We start from the raw sequence: 17,624 nt of genomic DNA, 5'->3' as shown, positions 1-17,624 counted from the left end.
TCAAAAACGACAAGGGCCTCAACCCTATCTTAGATCTTTGGTCCCTCAATCTCTTCCTCAATTAGGAGAAGTTCAAAATGCTCACTCTGGCTCAGGTTCTTTCTGCCCTGGACCCAGGAGACTGGGAGTGGTAGCATTGGACTTACAGGACACTTATTTCCATATTCCCGTCCTGCCTGCCCACAGATGTTTTTTTGAGGTTCATGTTAGGTCAAAAGCACTTTCAGTTCAGCATGCTCCCCTTTGGTCTTAAGTGCGCCCTTCTGGTGTTCACCAAGATGATAGCCGTGGTCACAGCTCATGTGCGCAAATCAGGGGTTTCAGTCTTCCTCCTTTCTTGACGACTGGCTGTTGAAAGAAGGCTGTCGTTTCCTACCTCCAGACTACAGCAGACGTCCTGTAGTCACTGGGGTTCATTATAAACATGCCAAAGTCACACATGACTGCATCTCGGATGCTCCCTTTCATCTGAGGTGTTCTGGACACAGTGCAGTTTGGGCTTATCCTCCTGAGCGGCAAGTCAAGTAAACTCAGGCTATGATGCCAGTGTTTCAGCTTCTATCCTGGATTTTGGGATACTCTGAGGCTGCCGGGCCTCATGGCCTCCTGCATCCTGCTAATGACACATGCCAGATGGCATATGCGGGCTCTGCTGTAGGACCTGAAGTTCCAGTTGGCACAGTATCCGGGGAATCTCTCTGAGATGGTCCAGATCTTGGAGGGAACTGTGTGAGATCTGCAGTGGTGCTGAACTAACTGCAATTGAGTCATAGGCATATCTCTCTCCCATACCAACCAGATCTGATAGTGGTGACAGATGTGGCCATCTAGGAGAGGTGGAGATCGGAGGCAGAAATCGGAGGCATCTGGTCTCCTGCAGAGTCCAGACTCCACATCAACCTGCTGGAGCTCTGTACTATCTGGCTAGCATTGAAAGCATTTCTTACTTCTGTCAAGGGTAAGGTAGTGCAGGTTCTCACAGCCAACACCACCGACATGTGGTACTGCAATAATCAGGATGGGGTGGGGTTGTGGAACATCTGTCAGGAGACTCTGTGCCTCTGGACGTGTCTGGAACACTAGGGCATTTTCCTGGTGGTTCAGCATCTGGCAGGCTCTCTGAACACCAGAGTGGACAAACTCCGCCGACAATGCTTAGTCAATCACAAATGCCATCTCCATCCATCCAGGTGGCACATGGTCTGTCAGCAGTGGGGAGAGCCTTGGTTAGATCTGTTTGTCTTCGCAGAAAACAGGTAATGTCCGCAGTATTGTTTTTGGGAGTTTCCAAGGTGGCAATAACTAGGCTAGGCAATGCTTTTCATCCCGAGTAGAACTCTGGCCTCGTGTACGCCTTTGTGCCCATACCACTTCTTACCAGACTTCTCAAGAAGATCAAGAATGACCAGGACCAAATAATCCTTGTGGCTTTGGACTGGGCACAAAAAGTTTGGTATCCCAAGCTACTGAGCATGGCAGTCGATCCTACGATCAGACTGCCCCTTTGGAGAGGATCTTCTATCGCAGTAGCAGGGGAGGATTCTCCTTCCGAATCTGTCCAGTCTCTGCTTTCTTGTGTGGAGATTGAGTGGCAGCAGCTGACAGCTTTTGTCCTTCCGCCCAAGCCCTGTAAAATAATCTTGGCAGCCAGGGTTCCCTCTACCAAAACAATATGTGCCTGTTGTTGGAAGAAATTTGTGGCATGGTGCAGAGACAAGTTTGCTGACCCCTTTTTGCCCCTCTCTCGGAGGTTCTGTTGTTTATACTCTCTCTGGCCCAGCAGATAAGGCGTTACTGAAGGTAAGTAATTTGTCTATTCAATCGGACTTTTCAAGGAAGAATTTTTTTTTTGGGGGTGGGGGGGGTTTGCTAATAACTTTGGTGCTGTTTGATGCATCTTCCCAAAGCTTTCCAAAAAATGTTTATCCACCTTAGCTCGTTCTTGGAATGTTTCAGGATGATTAGTCAAGCAGGGGAAGGGGTGGGGAAAGAGAAAATGGGGTTGGGGAGAGCAGGATTCCCAAAAGACAATTGCCCCAGGCAGTTACCATAAGGAATTTTAGATTGTACTACAGCCAAATCGGCTAAACAGAATTGCACCAAATTTGGCAGAAAGCTAGATCTTTACCCAGAAAGTGTGCTTTTTGTGATGTGGTTCAGTAGTTGTGGAGAACTTAAGGTTTGAAATGCATAGATATATTGACAGTTGGGCTTTTTGGAGCTGGTGCTCTGATTGTCTGGCTGTGACAAACAGAAATGTTGCAGCAGCCATTACAGAGCTCTGGGACTTGGTACTCTGTCCTGAAAAATGTTTAACAAATGCCGTATAAGGGAGAAGGCTAGGGGGTAACTGACCTGTTGCCTTTGTAGGGTATGTGGTAGGGAGTAGAGTCTCCCAAGAGACCAGGAAAATTAACAAAAAAAATATAAAAATGTTGGGTGAGTGTTCGTGGGGGATTGGTTGACCATGGATGATGTGCTGTGCACCCAACCCCGCACTGCACATGGCCGAAGGCTGTGAGCGGCAGAGGATTTGGCTGTGCGTGGGGGAGGGTTAGCAGCCGGTTGTGTGAGTGGAAAAACCACCCCAGCAACCCTGCCCCTAAAACAACCCAGAGCCACCACCCCGCCCCTAAAATTACCCGACCCCCAACCTACCCCATAAACCTAAAACCACCCCACCCCTGAAATTAATGCAACCCCTCACCCCGCCCCTAAAACTACCCGACCCCCCCAACCCACCCCTAAAACCGCCCCCACCCCTAAAGACCTAAACCGCCTGACCCCCCACCCCAAATACTACAAATACCCGACCCCCCTACCCGCCCCTAAAACTAAAAATACCCTTCCCCCAAACCTAAACTGCCCGACCCCCCTACCCCTAAAGCTAAAAATACCCCTCCCTCCCCCAACCTAAACCGCCCGACACCCCCTCACCTAAAGCCCCAACCCCGCCCCTAAAACTAAAACCCCGCCCCTAAAACTAAAAATACCCGAGCCCCCAACCCCCACCCCTAAAACTAAAAATACCCCTCCCCTGCCCCTAAACCGTCCGACACCCCTCCCCAAAAACTAAAATCCCAACCCCCACCCCGCCCCTAAAACTAATACCTGACCCCCCCACTCTGCCCTTAAAACTAAAACACCGCCCCCCGCCCCTAAAACCCGAACCCCCCCCCCACTTACCTGACGCATCGTGTCGTCCTCCTCAGCCAACTCCCTTGTTCTGTTCCTTAACCACGCATGTGCGTTGTTCAGCACATGCGTGATTAAGGCACAAAAAAAATGAAGTTGTGTTTAACAAAAGTGTTGTTCCGCATTCGTTGTCCATGACTTCGTTGTTACGGAGTCGGTGTTCAGGGCATTTCCCGGAATTCGCAGCCAGAGAAGACGCAGCAAATAAGCTGTTCTGAGAGGTAAGTGGTTAAAGAGATGGAACAGGTGAAGAGAGGGTTCCCGATATCTGGTCCAAATTCAGACAGAGCAAGGCCACCTCTACCAACACTCATCCATCCATGGTGATTTTGGAAACAATCTAGTGGGGGATAATGAGTGAAGCTTGATGTGCAGAACTTCACCATTTAGCATCCTGATGTGAACAAAGACTTCAACTCCTGGAATTGATCAGGCCAAACAATTGGAATAAACTTGAGCTTCAGTGACTTTTAAAAATGGAGCATTCTCTTATTGCCCTCAAAGTTTGCATCCTGTGCACTGTGAAACCCAACACTCATGACGACCTAACTTTTGAAACAGATCTGTGATATTTATGTATCTGTACATTGACCGTAAGTTGTTTTTACACATTGTTGCATTGCTTGCATTTCTATCCTTAGAGAAGAATAACTTTAGTTTTTCACAAAAAAAATCTCTTTATGCATACACTTCAAGAGAAAATCATCTGTAATATCTAGTTGTACTTGCTCTCTCTTGAGTAGGACGTGCAGTGCGATGAATTCTTTAATTATATGGTTCTAATGGTTTCTCATTTAATTCCTTGCAGAGACGTGGGGCAATTTCATATGACAGCTCAGATCAAACTGCATTGTACATTCGGATGCTGGGTAAGCATATCCATTTTTTTTTTTTTTTATTTATTTTTATTTTTTATTATTATTTTACCCAGCATGATGTTTACTTCTTTTTCAGGTAGATTTTTTGTTTACCTCTGACCCTTATGTTTATGACTTCCAGTTCATGGTGTGATCAAACAGTTTATTTTTTATTTTTTTTAAAAAAGAAGTAAAAAGTACTCTAGTAATTGCAATTAAAGAAATTAGTAAACTGGAACACAGATTTCATTATTACCTTTCCTCTATATTGAAAGACAAGTTTAGTCTACAAGTATGATTGGCTTTCAGGTTAAAGTAAATCAACCCCCATGTTTACATAATTAATTTACTGTAGCTGGTATTAAATCATACTTATGGTGACTGTAAATGGATACTTTAAACAATGTAGTTTGCTATTCAGACTTCTGATTGTTTAAATTAAGAGATGTTGTATGCGTTTAGCACAAAGGAAGTTGAAGAGGATTTATTTTTTATATTTAAGACTTCTTTCAAAAAGTGGCCTGTAAAATATCTGAAATATTTATTTATCGTAAGGATTTGCTTCATAAGGTTTGGGTAAAGTTAAATTCCAAAAGGGTTTGAAAACTTAGTTATTTCAATGAATGTAAATTTGCTTAGCTATTGTGAAGGAAAGTTTCAATTCTTTTAAGGGCACTGAAGCGAGGATTATGCATAACTCTTTCAACTTTATTTGCCCAGCAGCCCAACGTGGCTATTTATTATAACGTACCAGAAAGAACTACATGTCCCATGAGTTCAATAGTATGCAGCCAATCGGATTCCTTTGTTGCCCGTACAACAATCCCCAAAGAAAAGCCCTTCCTCTTTCTTCATGCTTGATGTTTAACCATGCGTATTTTGTTAGTATTCCTGTTCCAACCGTACAAAAGGCAAACAGGTGTAATCTGTCTCTTTTACTTTATTGCACAGTGTAATTATTATACATAACAATGCTTTTCTCAGAACATTTAACTTTACAATGCTACAGCAATATATATATATATATATATATATATATATATATATATATATATATGTTCGATGGCATGTGTAGCTGCAGATACACATGCTGTGCACATCCCGCCATCTAGTGTTGGGCTCGGAGTGTTACAAGTTGTTTTTCTTCGAAGAAGTCTTTTCGAGTCACGAGATCGAGGGACTCCTCCCCTTTCGGCTCCATTGCGCATGGGCGTCGACTCCATCTTAGATTGTTTTTTTCCGCCATCGGGTTCGGACGTGTTCCTTTTCGCTCCGTGTTTCGGGTCGGAAAGTTAGAATCTCGGAAAAAACATCAGTATTGTTTGCGTTCGGTATCGGGTTAGTTACAACAGATCGACATCGACTTTAGAAGAGCTCCGGTGGCCCTTCGGGGTTTTTTCGATCCCCCGTCGGGGCCTGGTCGGCCCGGACACGTGTCTCTTCAAGGCTGATGGAACGGACCCCATTCCGATTTTGCCCAAAATGTCACAACAAGTATCCGTATACAGATCAGCATCTGGTCTGTAACTTGTGTTTGTCTCCAGAGCACAAGGAAGATACTTGTGAGGCCTGTCGAGCGTTTCGGTCGAGGAAGACATTAAGAGACCGAAGAGCGAGAAGACTGCAGATGGCGTCGGCGCTGACAGGACAAGGGCGTTTCGAGAAGGAAGAAGAAACCTTCTCCATTCAGGAGTCGGACTCAGACGAGCTTGAGCCCGAAGAAACGCTGAAACAGTGAGTAAGACGTTGAAACATAAAACTCACGAGAAGACCACAAAGGCCCAGGGGACGCCACCGCCAACAGGCCATGGCTTAACCCGAAAAATGGGTGACCGATCATCGGCACCGAAAAAGGGCACGCTTGTGTCGAAGTCATCCGACTCTGGTCGAGATACCGGCACACAGCAATCTCGGGCCCGAGACAGCGGCTCCGAGCAAGTTCGGCACCGAGACAGTGGCACCGAAATGGGTCGGCACTGAGACGCCGAAAATAAAGAAGGTTTCATCGGAGCCCAAAAAGGCGACCGAAAAGGTTTCGATTCCGAAACATCCAGCCTCGGAACCGAAAACAGGTTCCTACACAGAGGAACAGGGGTTGTCCTCCCAAATGCAAGGACATAAGTTCGGACAAGAACTTGAATCAATGGAGCCAGACTACACTCAAAGGAGGCTCCACATTCAAAAGGACACAGGGAAGATAAGCACTCTTCCCCCCCAATTAAAATGAAAAGAAGGCTTGCCTTTCAAGAAAAGGACAAGCAGCCACAGGCAAAGGTGGCAAAACAAACAACTCCGCCACCATCTCCACCACCATCAATGCACACATCACCGGTAGCCACTCCACCATTGATGCAATCCCCGACTCATACTGCAATGAGTCAAGATGATCCCGACGCATGGGACCTTTATGATGCCCCGGTATCAGATAACAGCCCAGACTGTTACCCTGCAAGACCGTCGCCACCTGAAGACAGTACATCCTACACGCAGGTGGTCTCAAGGGCAGCTGCTTTTCATAACGTCACCTTGCATGCAGAACCGATTGAGGATGACTTTTTGTTTAATACACTATCCTCCACTCATAGCCAATACCAAAGCTTACCTATGCTCCTTGGAATGCTAAAACACTCCAAACAAGTATTTCAGGATCCTGTTAAAGGCAGGGCAATAACTCCAAGGGTGGAGAAAAAGTACAAGCCACCGCCAACCGACCCTGTTTATATTACGCAGCAGTTAACACCAGACTCTGTGGTTGTTGGGGCAGCTCGCAAGAGAGCAAACTCTCACACCTCGGGAGACGCTCCACCTCCAGACAAGGAGAGTCGCAAATTCGACGCTGCGGGGAAAAGGGTTGCAGCAAAAGCAGCAAACAAATGGCGCATTGCCAACTCACAAGCACTTCTGGCAAGATATGATAGAGCTCATTGGGACGAAATGCAGCATTTCATAGAACACTTACCCAAAGAGTTCCAGAAAAGGGCACAACAAGTGGTGGAGGAAGGGCAAAGTATCTCAAATAATCAGATACGGTCAGCAATGGATGCAGCAGATACAGCTGCAAGGACTGTAAATACTGCAGTAACAATAAGGAGACACGCATGGTTGCGTACGTCAGGATTCAAGCCGGAAATACAACAAGCCGTGCTGAATATGCCTTTTAATGAACAGCAGTTGTTTGGGCCGGAGGTGGACACTGCTATTGAGAAACTTAAAAAAGACACTGATACGGCAAAAGCCATGGGCGCACTCTACTCCCCACAGAGCAGAGGCACATTTCGCAAGACACAATTTAGGGGGGGGGTTTCGAGGTCAACCCACAGAAGCCACAACCTCACAAGCAAGGCCCACCTATCAAAGCCAATATCAGCGGGGAAGTTTTCGGGGGCAATATAAAGGGGGACAATTCCAAAAAAATAGAGGGAAGTTCCAAAGTCCCAAAACTCCTCAAAACAAACAGTGACTTCCACGTCACAAATCCCCAACACATAACACCTGTGGGGGGGGAGACTAACCAAGTTTTACAAACATTGGGAGGAAATAACAGACACTTGAGTCCTAGCAATTATCCAGCATGGTTATTGCATAGAATTTCTCAAATTCCCTCCAAACGTCCCACCGAAAACACACAATATGTCAAAAGAACACATGGATCTTCTAGGACTAGAGGTCCAAGCGTTGCTACAAAAAGGAGCAATAGAATTAGTACCAATTCATCAGAAAGGAACAGGAGTTTACTCTCTGTACTTTCTCATACCCAAAAAGGACAAGACTCTAAGACCTATATTAGATCTCAGAACATTAAATACCTACATCAAATCAGATCACTTTCACATGGTGACATTACAGGACGTAATCCCACTGCTCAAACAACAAGACTACATGACAACACTAGACCTAAAGGATGCATATTTCCATATACCAATACATCCTTCACACAGAAGGTACTTAAGGTTTGTATTCCAAGGGGTACATTACCAATTCAAGGTGTTGCCATTCGGAATAACAACTGCGCCAAGATTTTTTACAAAATGCCTGGCAGTCGTAGCTGCACATATCAGAAGGCAGCAAATACATGTGTTCCCGTACCTAGACGATTGGTTAATCAAAACCAACACGCTAGAACGGTGTTCACAACACACAAAGTATGTCATAGATACCCTCCACAAACTAGGTTTCTCAATCAACTACACAAAGTCACACCTTCAGCCGTGTCAAACACAGCAATACTTAGGGGCGACAATCAACACAGCAAAAGGGATTGCCACTCCAAGCCCACAAAGGGTACAGGCATTTCACAATGTAATAAAGGCCATGAACCCAAAACAAAGAATACAAGTCAAAATGGTGATGAAACTCCTAGGCATGATGTCCTCATGCATAGCCATTGTCCCAAACGCAAGATTACACATGCGGCCCTTACAACAGTGCCTAGCATCACAATGGTCACAGGCACAGGGTCAACTTCTAGATCTAGTGTTGATAGACCGCCAAACATACACCTCGCTTCAATGGTGGAACAAAATACATTTAAACCAAGGGTGGCCTTTCCAAGACCCAGTGCCACAATATGTAATAACGACGGATGCCTCCATGATAGGGTGGGGAGCACACCTCAATCAACACAGCATCCAGGGACAATGGGACACTCAGCAAAAACAGTTTCACATAAATCACTTAGAACTACTGGCAGTATTTCTAGCGCTAAAGGCATTTCAACCCATAATAAGCCACAAACACATTGTCAAAACATGACAACGATGTATTACCTAAACAAACAGGGAGGGACACACTCAACACAGTTGTGTCTCCTGGCACAGAAAATATGGCATTGGGCGATTCACAACCACATTCGCCTAATAGCCCAATTTATTCCAGGGATTCAGAATCAGTTAGCAGACAATCTCTCTTGGGATCACCAACAGATCCACGAATGGGAGATTCACCCCCAAATACTGAACACCTACTTCCAAAGTTGGGGAACACCACAAATAGATCTATTTGCAACAAAGGAAAACGCAAAATGCCGAAACTTGGCATCCAGGTACCCACAAGATCAGTCTCAGGGCAATGCGTTATGGATGAGTTGGTCAGGGATATTTGCATACGCTTTTCCCCCTCTCCCACTCCTTCCATATCTGATAAACAAGTTGAGTCAAAACAAACTCAGACTCATACTAATAGCGCCAACTTGGGCAAGACAACCTTGGTACACAACACTACTAGACCTCTCAGTAGTGCCTCATGTCAAACTACCAAACAGACCAGATCTGTTAACCCAACACAAACAACAGATCAGACACCCAAATCCAGAATCGCTGAATCTAGCAATTTGGCTCCTGAAGTCCTAGAGTTCGGACACTTAGACCTTACACAAGAATGTATGGAAGTCATAAAACAAGCTAGGAAACCTACCACTAGACATTGCTATGCAAATAAGTGGAAAAGATTTGTTTATTACTGCCATAATAATGAAATTCAACCCTTACAGGCATCTGCCAAAGACATCGTAAGATACTTACTACATTTGCAAAAGTCAAAGCTAGCTTTTTCTTCCATTAAGATACATCTTACCGCAATTTCAACTTACCTGCAAATTACGCACTCAACTTCATTATTTAGGATACCAGTCATAAAAGCGTTTATGGAAGGCCTAAAGAGAATTATACCACCAAGAACACCACCAGTTCCTTCATGGAACCTCAACATTGTCTTAAAACGACTCATGGGTCCACCTTTTGAGCCCATGCACTCTTGTGAAATGCAATACTTAACATGGAAAGTTGCGTTTCTAATTGCCATCACATCTCTAAGAAGAGTAAGTCAAATTCAAGCATTTACCATACAAGAACCATTCATTCAAATACACAAGCATAAAGTAGTTCTTCGGACAAATCCTAAATTTTTACCAAAAGTCATATCACCGTTCCACTTGAATCAAACAGTAGAATTACCAGTGTTCTTCCCACAGCCAGATTCTGTAGCTGAAAGAGCACTACATACATTAGACATCAAAAGAGCGTTAATGTACTACATTGACAGAACAAAACAAATTCGGAAAACAAAACAATTATTTGTTGCTTTCCAAAAACCTCATGCAGGAAATCCGATTTCCAAACAAGGCATTGCTAGATGGATAGTTAAATGCATTCAAACTTGCTATCTCAAAGCAAAAAGAGAACTGCCTATTACACCAAAGGCACACTCAACTAGAAAGAAAGGTGCTACCATGGCCTTTCTAGGAAATATTTCTATGACTGAAATATGTAAGGCAGCCACATGGTCTACGCCTCATACATTTACCAAACACTACTGCGTGGATGTGTTAACAGCACAACAAGCCACAGTAGGCCAAGCAGTATTACGAACTTTGTTTCAAACAACTTCAACTCCTACAGGCTGAACCACCGCTTTTGGGGCGATAACTGCTTACTAGTCTATGCACAGCATGTGTATTTGCAGCTACACATGCCATCGAACGGAAAATGTCACTTACCCAGTGTACATCTGTTCGTGGCATGAGTCGCTGCAGATTCACATGCGCCCACCCGCCTCCCCGGGAGCCTGTAGCCGTTTCGAAGTTGATCTTGAACATTTGCAAATTTGTAAATATAACACTTTAAACTACATTATGTACATACATATTTGCTCCATTGCATGGGCACTATTACTATAATACACAACTCCTACCTCACCCTCTGCGGGGAAAACAATCTAAGATGGAGTCGACGCCCATGCGCAATGGAGCCGAAAGGGGAAGTGTCCCTCGATCTCGTGACTCGAAAAGACTTCTTCGAAGAAAAACAACTTGTAACACTCCGAGCCCAACACTAGATGGCGGGATGTGCACAGCATGTGAATCTGCAGCGACTCATGCCACGAAGAGATGTACACTGGGTAAGTGACATTATATATATATATATATATATATATATATATATATATATATATATATATATATATATATAATTTCACCATTCAAAGAAAGACTGAAGCCTGATTTCACCATCACCCTCCGCTTTTATTCGAGTGGCAGCATTACACTTCCTCCTTACGCGTTTCGGCTGATCCTCTGCAGCCTTGTTCACAGGTGAGCCAGAGTATCGTATCAACGTTCTCACTCCAACACTCAAATAAAAGCTGAGGGTGGTGGTGACATCAGGCTTCAGTCTTTCTTTTCTGTGAATGGTGAAATATGCACAGAATGTTCCGTGGCCTGAGGCCGCCCTGCAGGGTTGGAGGCTCCTAGAGGATGGAAACTTGTGGTTCAGATGTAATTCATGGTGCATGACCCGCCTGCCTTCTACGTTGTGAAATGGACTAAGCCAGTTATTTAAATATGTGGAGGTGAGCAAGGGAGACGACATGGTAACTTGGCCCCTGTCGATGATTTCGCTTTACCAAAACTTGTGAGCTATAACGTGTGACAGCAAATACGAGCAAAGATTATAAAGAATGGTTGAAATAATTTTCACACGTGGTTATTGAAATAACAAAGAATTATATATGCATCTGAGGACAGTAAATGACTTAAATAAGGAACGCCACTTGGCAAAAAATATGGAAATATGTCACAGTTCAGATGCATTATGGGACTTGTATACTATTTTAAATCACATGTTGGAGTGAGAGCTTTGTACGATAATCTGGCTCACCTTTGAACCAGGCTGCAGGGGATCAGCCGAAACGCGTAAGGAGGAAGTGTAATGCTGCCACTCGAATAAAAGATGAGGGTGATGGTGAAATCAGGCTTCAGTCTTTCTTTTCTGTGAATGGTGAAATATGCACGGGATGTTCCGTCCCCCTTGGCCTGAGGCCGCCCTGCAGAAGGCTCCTAGAGGATGGAAACTTGTGGTTTGTATATATGTATGTGTGTATATATATGTGTATATATGTATATATGTGTGTGTGTGTGTATATGTATATATATATATATATATATTCATATTCAGTGGCATGTGTAGCTGCAGATGTGCATAGTCCTGCCTTCTAGTGTTGGGCTCTGAGTGTTACAAGTTGTTTTTCTTCGAAGAACTGTTTTCGAGTCATGGGATCGAGTGACTCCTCCTCTTCGGCTCCTTTGCGCATAGGCAATGACTCCATGTTAGATTGTTTTCTTTCCAACATCGGGTTTGGACGTGTTTCTTTTCGCTCCGGTAGTTCGAGTCAGAAAAGTTCTAAAAACTCTGTAATACGTCGGTATTGTTTCGAGCGCGTATCATCTCTCATCGACACTTCGGTATCGTCGGATCACCCTTCGGGGCACCCGCACCCAACCCTGGCCTGGTCGGGCCCACCGCATGGAAGCCTCATGGACCGGACCCCATTTCGCTTTTGTCCTCTGTGCCATGCCAAGTTCCCATATACAGACCAACTCGTCTGTAATCTTCGTCTATCTCCAGACCATTGAGAGGACACTTGAGGCCTGCAGATCCTTCCGCTCGAAGAAGACTCTACAAGACAGAAGAGCGTGAAGGTTGGAAATGGCGTTGAAGCACCGAACGTCTTGACGTGGAGGAAGAGATTATGCACACCGCAGTCTCCGTCTGAAGGTCCGATTTCGAGCAGGAGTCCGAGGAGGACAGACTGGTTACAGCAGGACAGCACGTGAGTACGCCTGCCTCTGTCCAATCCAAGCCCACACATGAGGCCTCTGGAATGCCACTGCCAGAAGACCATGACTCAACCTGCAAAAAGACCTCTGGTGACCAAGCAACAACTTCAGCACCAAGAAAGGCCATGCCTTCGGACTCGAGCCGAAGCACAGGCTCCGAAACAGACAAACACCGACCCATCGAGTCGAAGCCTCGAAAATCGCTCTCTGAGCCGAGGCCGACATCGACTCCCAGCCTTTCGATCCAGACGAAACCGGCTTCAGAGCCAAAAAGACCCTGCTATACAGAGGAGCATGGGCTTACGAAACAACTTAAAGAAAGCCATAGATTTTCAGAGGAACTCACACAAATGGAGGACATTGATGAAAGGCAGGCCAGAATTCATATTCATAAACACACTGGCAAGATTATAGCTGCACCTCCTCTGAAGACTAAGAGGAAGCTAGCCTTTCAAGTACAATTGGACAGTGATCAGCCACCAGCTAAAGTGCCAAGGCCTAAGCAGAAGTCTCCACCTCCACAATTTTCACCTCATTAGTCTTCTCCTCACCTGATTGTCTCTCCACCTACTACTCCTACACCTTCACAGTCTCCTGTACACTATGCAGATTCACAACACAACAATGTCGACCCATCGGATCTCTATGATCGAGATCCCATTTCCGATAACAGCCCAGACTGCTGTCCTTCCAAACCATCACCACCAGAAGATAACACTGGATACACTCAAGTTCTGGCTAGGGCGGCATCATACCACAATGTCGCCATGCACACCGAGCCTTTTGAGGATGATTTTCTCTTTAATAAATTATCCTCCACTCACACTACTTATCAGTCCCTTCCCATGCTTCCAGGCATGTTAAAACATGCACATCAGATTTTTCAAGAGCCAGTCAAGGCCAGGATCATCACTCCCAGAGTGGAGAAAAAATATAAACCACCTCCCTCTGACCCGGCATTCATTACTCAACAACTGCCTCCTGATTCTGTAGTTGTGAGTGCGGCAAGGAAAAGAGCCAACTCCCAATCATCTGGAGATGCACTACCACCAGAAAAGGAGAGCAGGAAATTCAATTCAATTCTGTTGGCAAGAGTAGCATTGCAGGCAGCCAATCAATGGAGAATAGCCAACTCCAAAGCACTACTGGCTAGGCATGATAGGGCCCACTGGGACGAGATGAAAGATATCATCCATCATCTCCCCAAAGATCAACAGAAGCGGGCACAGCAAATAGTCGAGGAAGGGCAGGCTATTACTAACAACCAGATTAAGTCAGCCCTAGACTCAGTAACAGCAGTATTGATTGTCCTTGCTGCTGTGTCTGCTGTTAGGAGACACACATGGCTTCTGTCATCAGGGTTTGAACCTGGGATATAGCAGGCTGTCCTTAATATGCCATTCAAGGAGAAACAGTCTTTTGGCCCTGAAGTTGATACGGCCATTGAAAAGATGAAGAAAGACTCGGACACCGTTAAAGCCATGGGTGCTCTGTATACTACACAATACAGAGGTTCATTTTGAAAACCTCAATACAGGGGTGGTTTTAGAGCACAAACACCAGAGGCATCCACCTCACAATCCAAAGCCTCTTACCATCCTCAATACCAACGAGGAGGGTTTCGAGGAACTTATAAAGGCCAATTCCCCAGAGGTTGGGGAAAATATCAGCCAGCAAAACAAGCCTCACAGACAAAACAGTGACTCGTTCCACATCTCTCCCCATCACACTTCACCTGTGGGCGAAGAGTGCAAACGTTCCACAAAAATTGGTTACCCATTACAACAGACAATTAGGTATTGTCTATTATCCGCAATGGTTACTGCATAAAATGTGCACAAATTCCCCAGATATACCTCCAAAACCACACAAACTCTCCTCCCAACACATCTCCATGTTGCAAAAAGTACAGTCACTATTACTCAAACAAGCCATAGAGCTTGTACCACAACATCAGGTAGGAACAGGGGTTTACTTCCTTATTCCCAAAAAAGATGGAACCTTGAGACCAATACTAGATCTCAGAACTCTCAATCTTTACATCCTATCAGAACACCCTCACATGGTAACTCTACAAGATGTAGTCCCACTGCTACAACAAGATTTCATGGCAACATTAGACCTCAAGGATGCATATTTTCACCTACCCATCCATCCAGTGCACATAAATTATCTCCTGTTTGTAATACAGGGAAAACATTATCAGTTCAAAGTTTTACCCTTTGGGATAACAGCTCCCAGAGTATTTACAAAATGCCTTGCCTTAGTTGCAGCCTACCTAAGAAGGCAACACATCCATGTCTTTCCACATCTCGACGATTGGTTAATAAAATCTAGCGGTCATACACAGTGTCAAAACCATACACATTATGTAATATAAACCCTACACACTCTAGGGTTCTCTATAAACTACCAAAAATCCCACTTGCAACCAGCGCAAATTCAACAGTATTTAGGAGACACACTAAATACGCAAGCAGCACTTGCATGCCCAAGTCCACAAGGAATACAAACATTCCACAATGTATTGGCACAAACTCAGTCAAACCAACAGTACACAGTCAAATTTGTCATGAAACTGTTGGGCATGATGGCATCATGCATCGCCATTGTCCCAAATGCAAGATTAAACATGCGGCCCTTAGAACAGTGCCTTGCAAAACAATGGTCACAGGTACACGGTCAACTTCAAGATCTAGTGTTGATAGACCGCCAAAGACGCATATCGCTTCAGTGGTGGAATTCCACAAATTTAAACAAGGGGCGGCCATTTCAAGACCGTGTGCCTCAAATCACACTTAAAACAAATGCATCAATGATTGGATGGGGAGCACACCTCAACAATCACAACATTCAAGGACAATGGGACAACAAACACAAACAACTTCACATAAATCACTTAGAATTGCTAGCCGTATTCCTAGCTCTCAGAGCCTTTCAACCTCTTCTCATTCACAAACACATTCTGATCAAAACAGACAACATGACTACAGTGTATTACCTAAACAAACAAGGAGGGACCCACTCATCACAACTGTCCCTTCTAGCGCTAAAGATTTGGCATTGGGCAATACACAACAACATTCGCCTTGTAGCACAATACATTCCAGGGATACACATCAATTAGCAGATGTTCTCAGCCGAGATCATCAACAAACACACGAGTGGGAAATTCATCCCCAAGTGCTTCAGACATACTTTCATCACTGGGGAACGCCACACATAGACCTATTCGCCACCAGCGAAAACGCAAAATGCCGAAACTTCGCATCCAGGTCCCCAAACTCTCTATCCAAGGGCAATGCTCTATGGATCAACTGGTCAGGGATATTTGCTTACACTTTTCCCCCGTCTCTTGCTCATTCCATTTCTGGTCAACAAACTGCGTCAAAACAAACTCAAACTCATACTTATAGCACCAACGTGGGCACGTCAACCATGGTACACAACACTGTTAGATCTGTCAATAGTACCACACATCAAACTGCCCAACAGACCAGATCTTTTAACACAAAACAGACAACTGATCAGGCATCCAGATCCAGCAATAGTCAATCTAGTGATTTGGCTCCTGAAGTCCTAGAGTTTGGATATCTACATCTTCCAACAGAATGTATGGAAGTAATTAAACAAGCTAGAAAACCCACTACCAGGCAGTGTCATGCGAACAAATGGAAAGGTTTGTTTTTTACTGTCAATCTAAACAGATTGCCCCTCTTTCAGCATCAATACAAGACATTGTAGGTTACTTGCTTCATCTGCAAAAAGCAAATTTAGCCCTTTCGTCCATCAAAGTACATCTCACTGCTATTTCAGCGTATTTGCAAAATATACAACACACCTCTCTATTTAGAGTCCCTGTTATCAAAGCCTTCATGGAAGGGCTAAAACACATCATACCACCAGTGCCTTCATGGAATCTAAATATTGTACTCACATGACTCATGGGTCCATCATTTGAACCTATGCATTCATGACAGATTCAATACCTAACATGGAAGGTAGCATTCCTAGTTGCAATTACTTCATTAAGGAGAGTTAGTGAAATACAACCTTTCAATATTGAACAACCCTTCATACAAGTACACAAAGATAAAGTAGTACTTCGGACAAACCCAAAATTTCTACCAAAGGTAATATCACCATTTCATATCAATCAAACAGTGGAACTCCCAGTCATCTTCCCACAGCCAGACTCAGTAGCTGTCAGAGTCACCAGATCCTCGGGGTCTGTGCACGTTCCCAACACTTCCACCACAAGACAGCTCCAATACTCTGATTAGATTTATCACAGAGTCTAAGAGAGTCCAAGTGGGGAAAAGGGGATTAGGACGGGAACAGCTGGGAAGGAGACCTGTAGGAAGCAAAAGGTTAAAACACAACATCAAAATTACATCTCATGAAATCAGTACCATGCTACAACTCTAAGCTTCGTCTTTTCCGAAAAAACATGAACAACCCTAGAATAGTCCTAAAACTGACTAGGCTTTAGATGACCGAATGCCTGAGGAGGAAACAGGAAAAGTTAAATAGGACTTTCAGATTCAAGTACTTTCTTTAGCATGAGAATCAGGAAACACTCTGAGCAATTTCTAAACAACCATATGAATCTCCTTTTAAGAATATATATCAGGAACACACAGCATTACATCTAGAACTCTGGTAGTGTTGTGTTCATCTCAGAAAAAACATTGGGAAGTGAATTGCGCACATTGCAGATTTTTATATGAGTATTAAACACCATAAAGGATTGTGCACCATGAAATCACACAACGTAGATTCAAGGAATCAATCACGCAACGTGTCAACTTGAAATGCTACCAAGAAAATGTCTTAGAATAGTAGCGCACAGTAATTTACATTATTTATACACGAGAAAAGAATTGCGCGTCTTGTCGATTCAAATGCCACCATACAAATGCCAAGAAATGGTAGCGCACAATGAACAACATGAAAAGCAC

The 17,624-nt window shown here is 44.3% G+C and overlaps 1 protein-coding gene across 2 annotated transcripts in view; it reads left to right on the top strand.

Annotated features, from left to right (window-relative positions):
- The window catches only part of PDE7A (phosphodiesterase 7A), a 652,296-nt gene that overhangs the window by 99,243 nt on the left and 535,429 nt on the right, over positions 1-17,624 (top strand). For both annotated transcript variants that reach the window (XM_069220260.1, XM_069220261.1), the window contains exon 2: positions 4,004-4,064. In XM_069220260.1, the coding sequence (XP_069076361.1) occupies positions 4,004-4,064 (61 nt within the window). The remainder of the gene's footprint in view (positions 1-4,003; positions 4,065-17,624) is intronic.

Source organism: Pleurodeles waltl, chromosome 2_2 (genome assembly GCF_031143425.1).
Source record: "Pleurodeles waltl isolate 20211129_DDA chromosome 2_2, aPleWal1.hap1.20221129, whole genome shotgun sequence".
Taxonomy (NCBI): domain Eukaryota; kingdom Metazoa; phylum Chordata; class Amphibia; order Caudata; family Salamandridae; genus Pleurodeles; species Pleurodeles waltl.
Note: the sequence above shows the minus strand (reverse complement) of the source record. Positions and strands in the feature narration are given on the sequence as shown.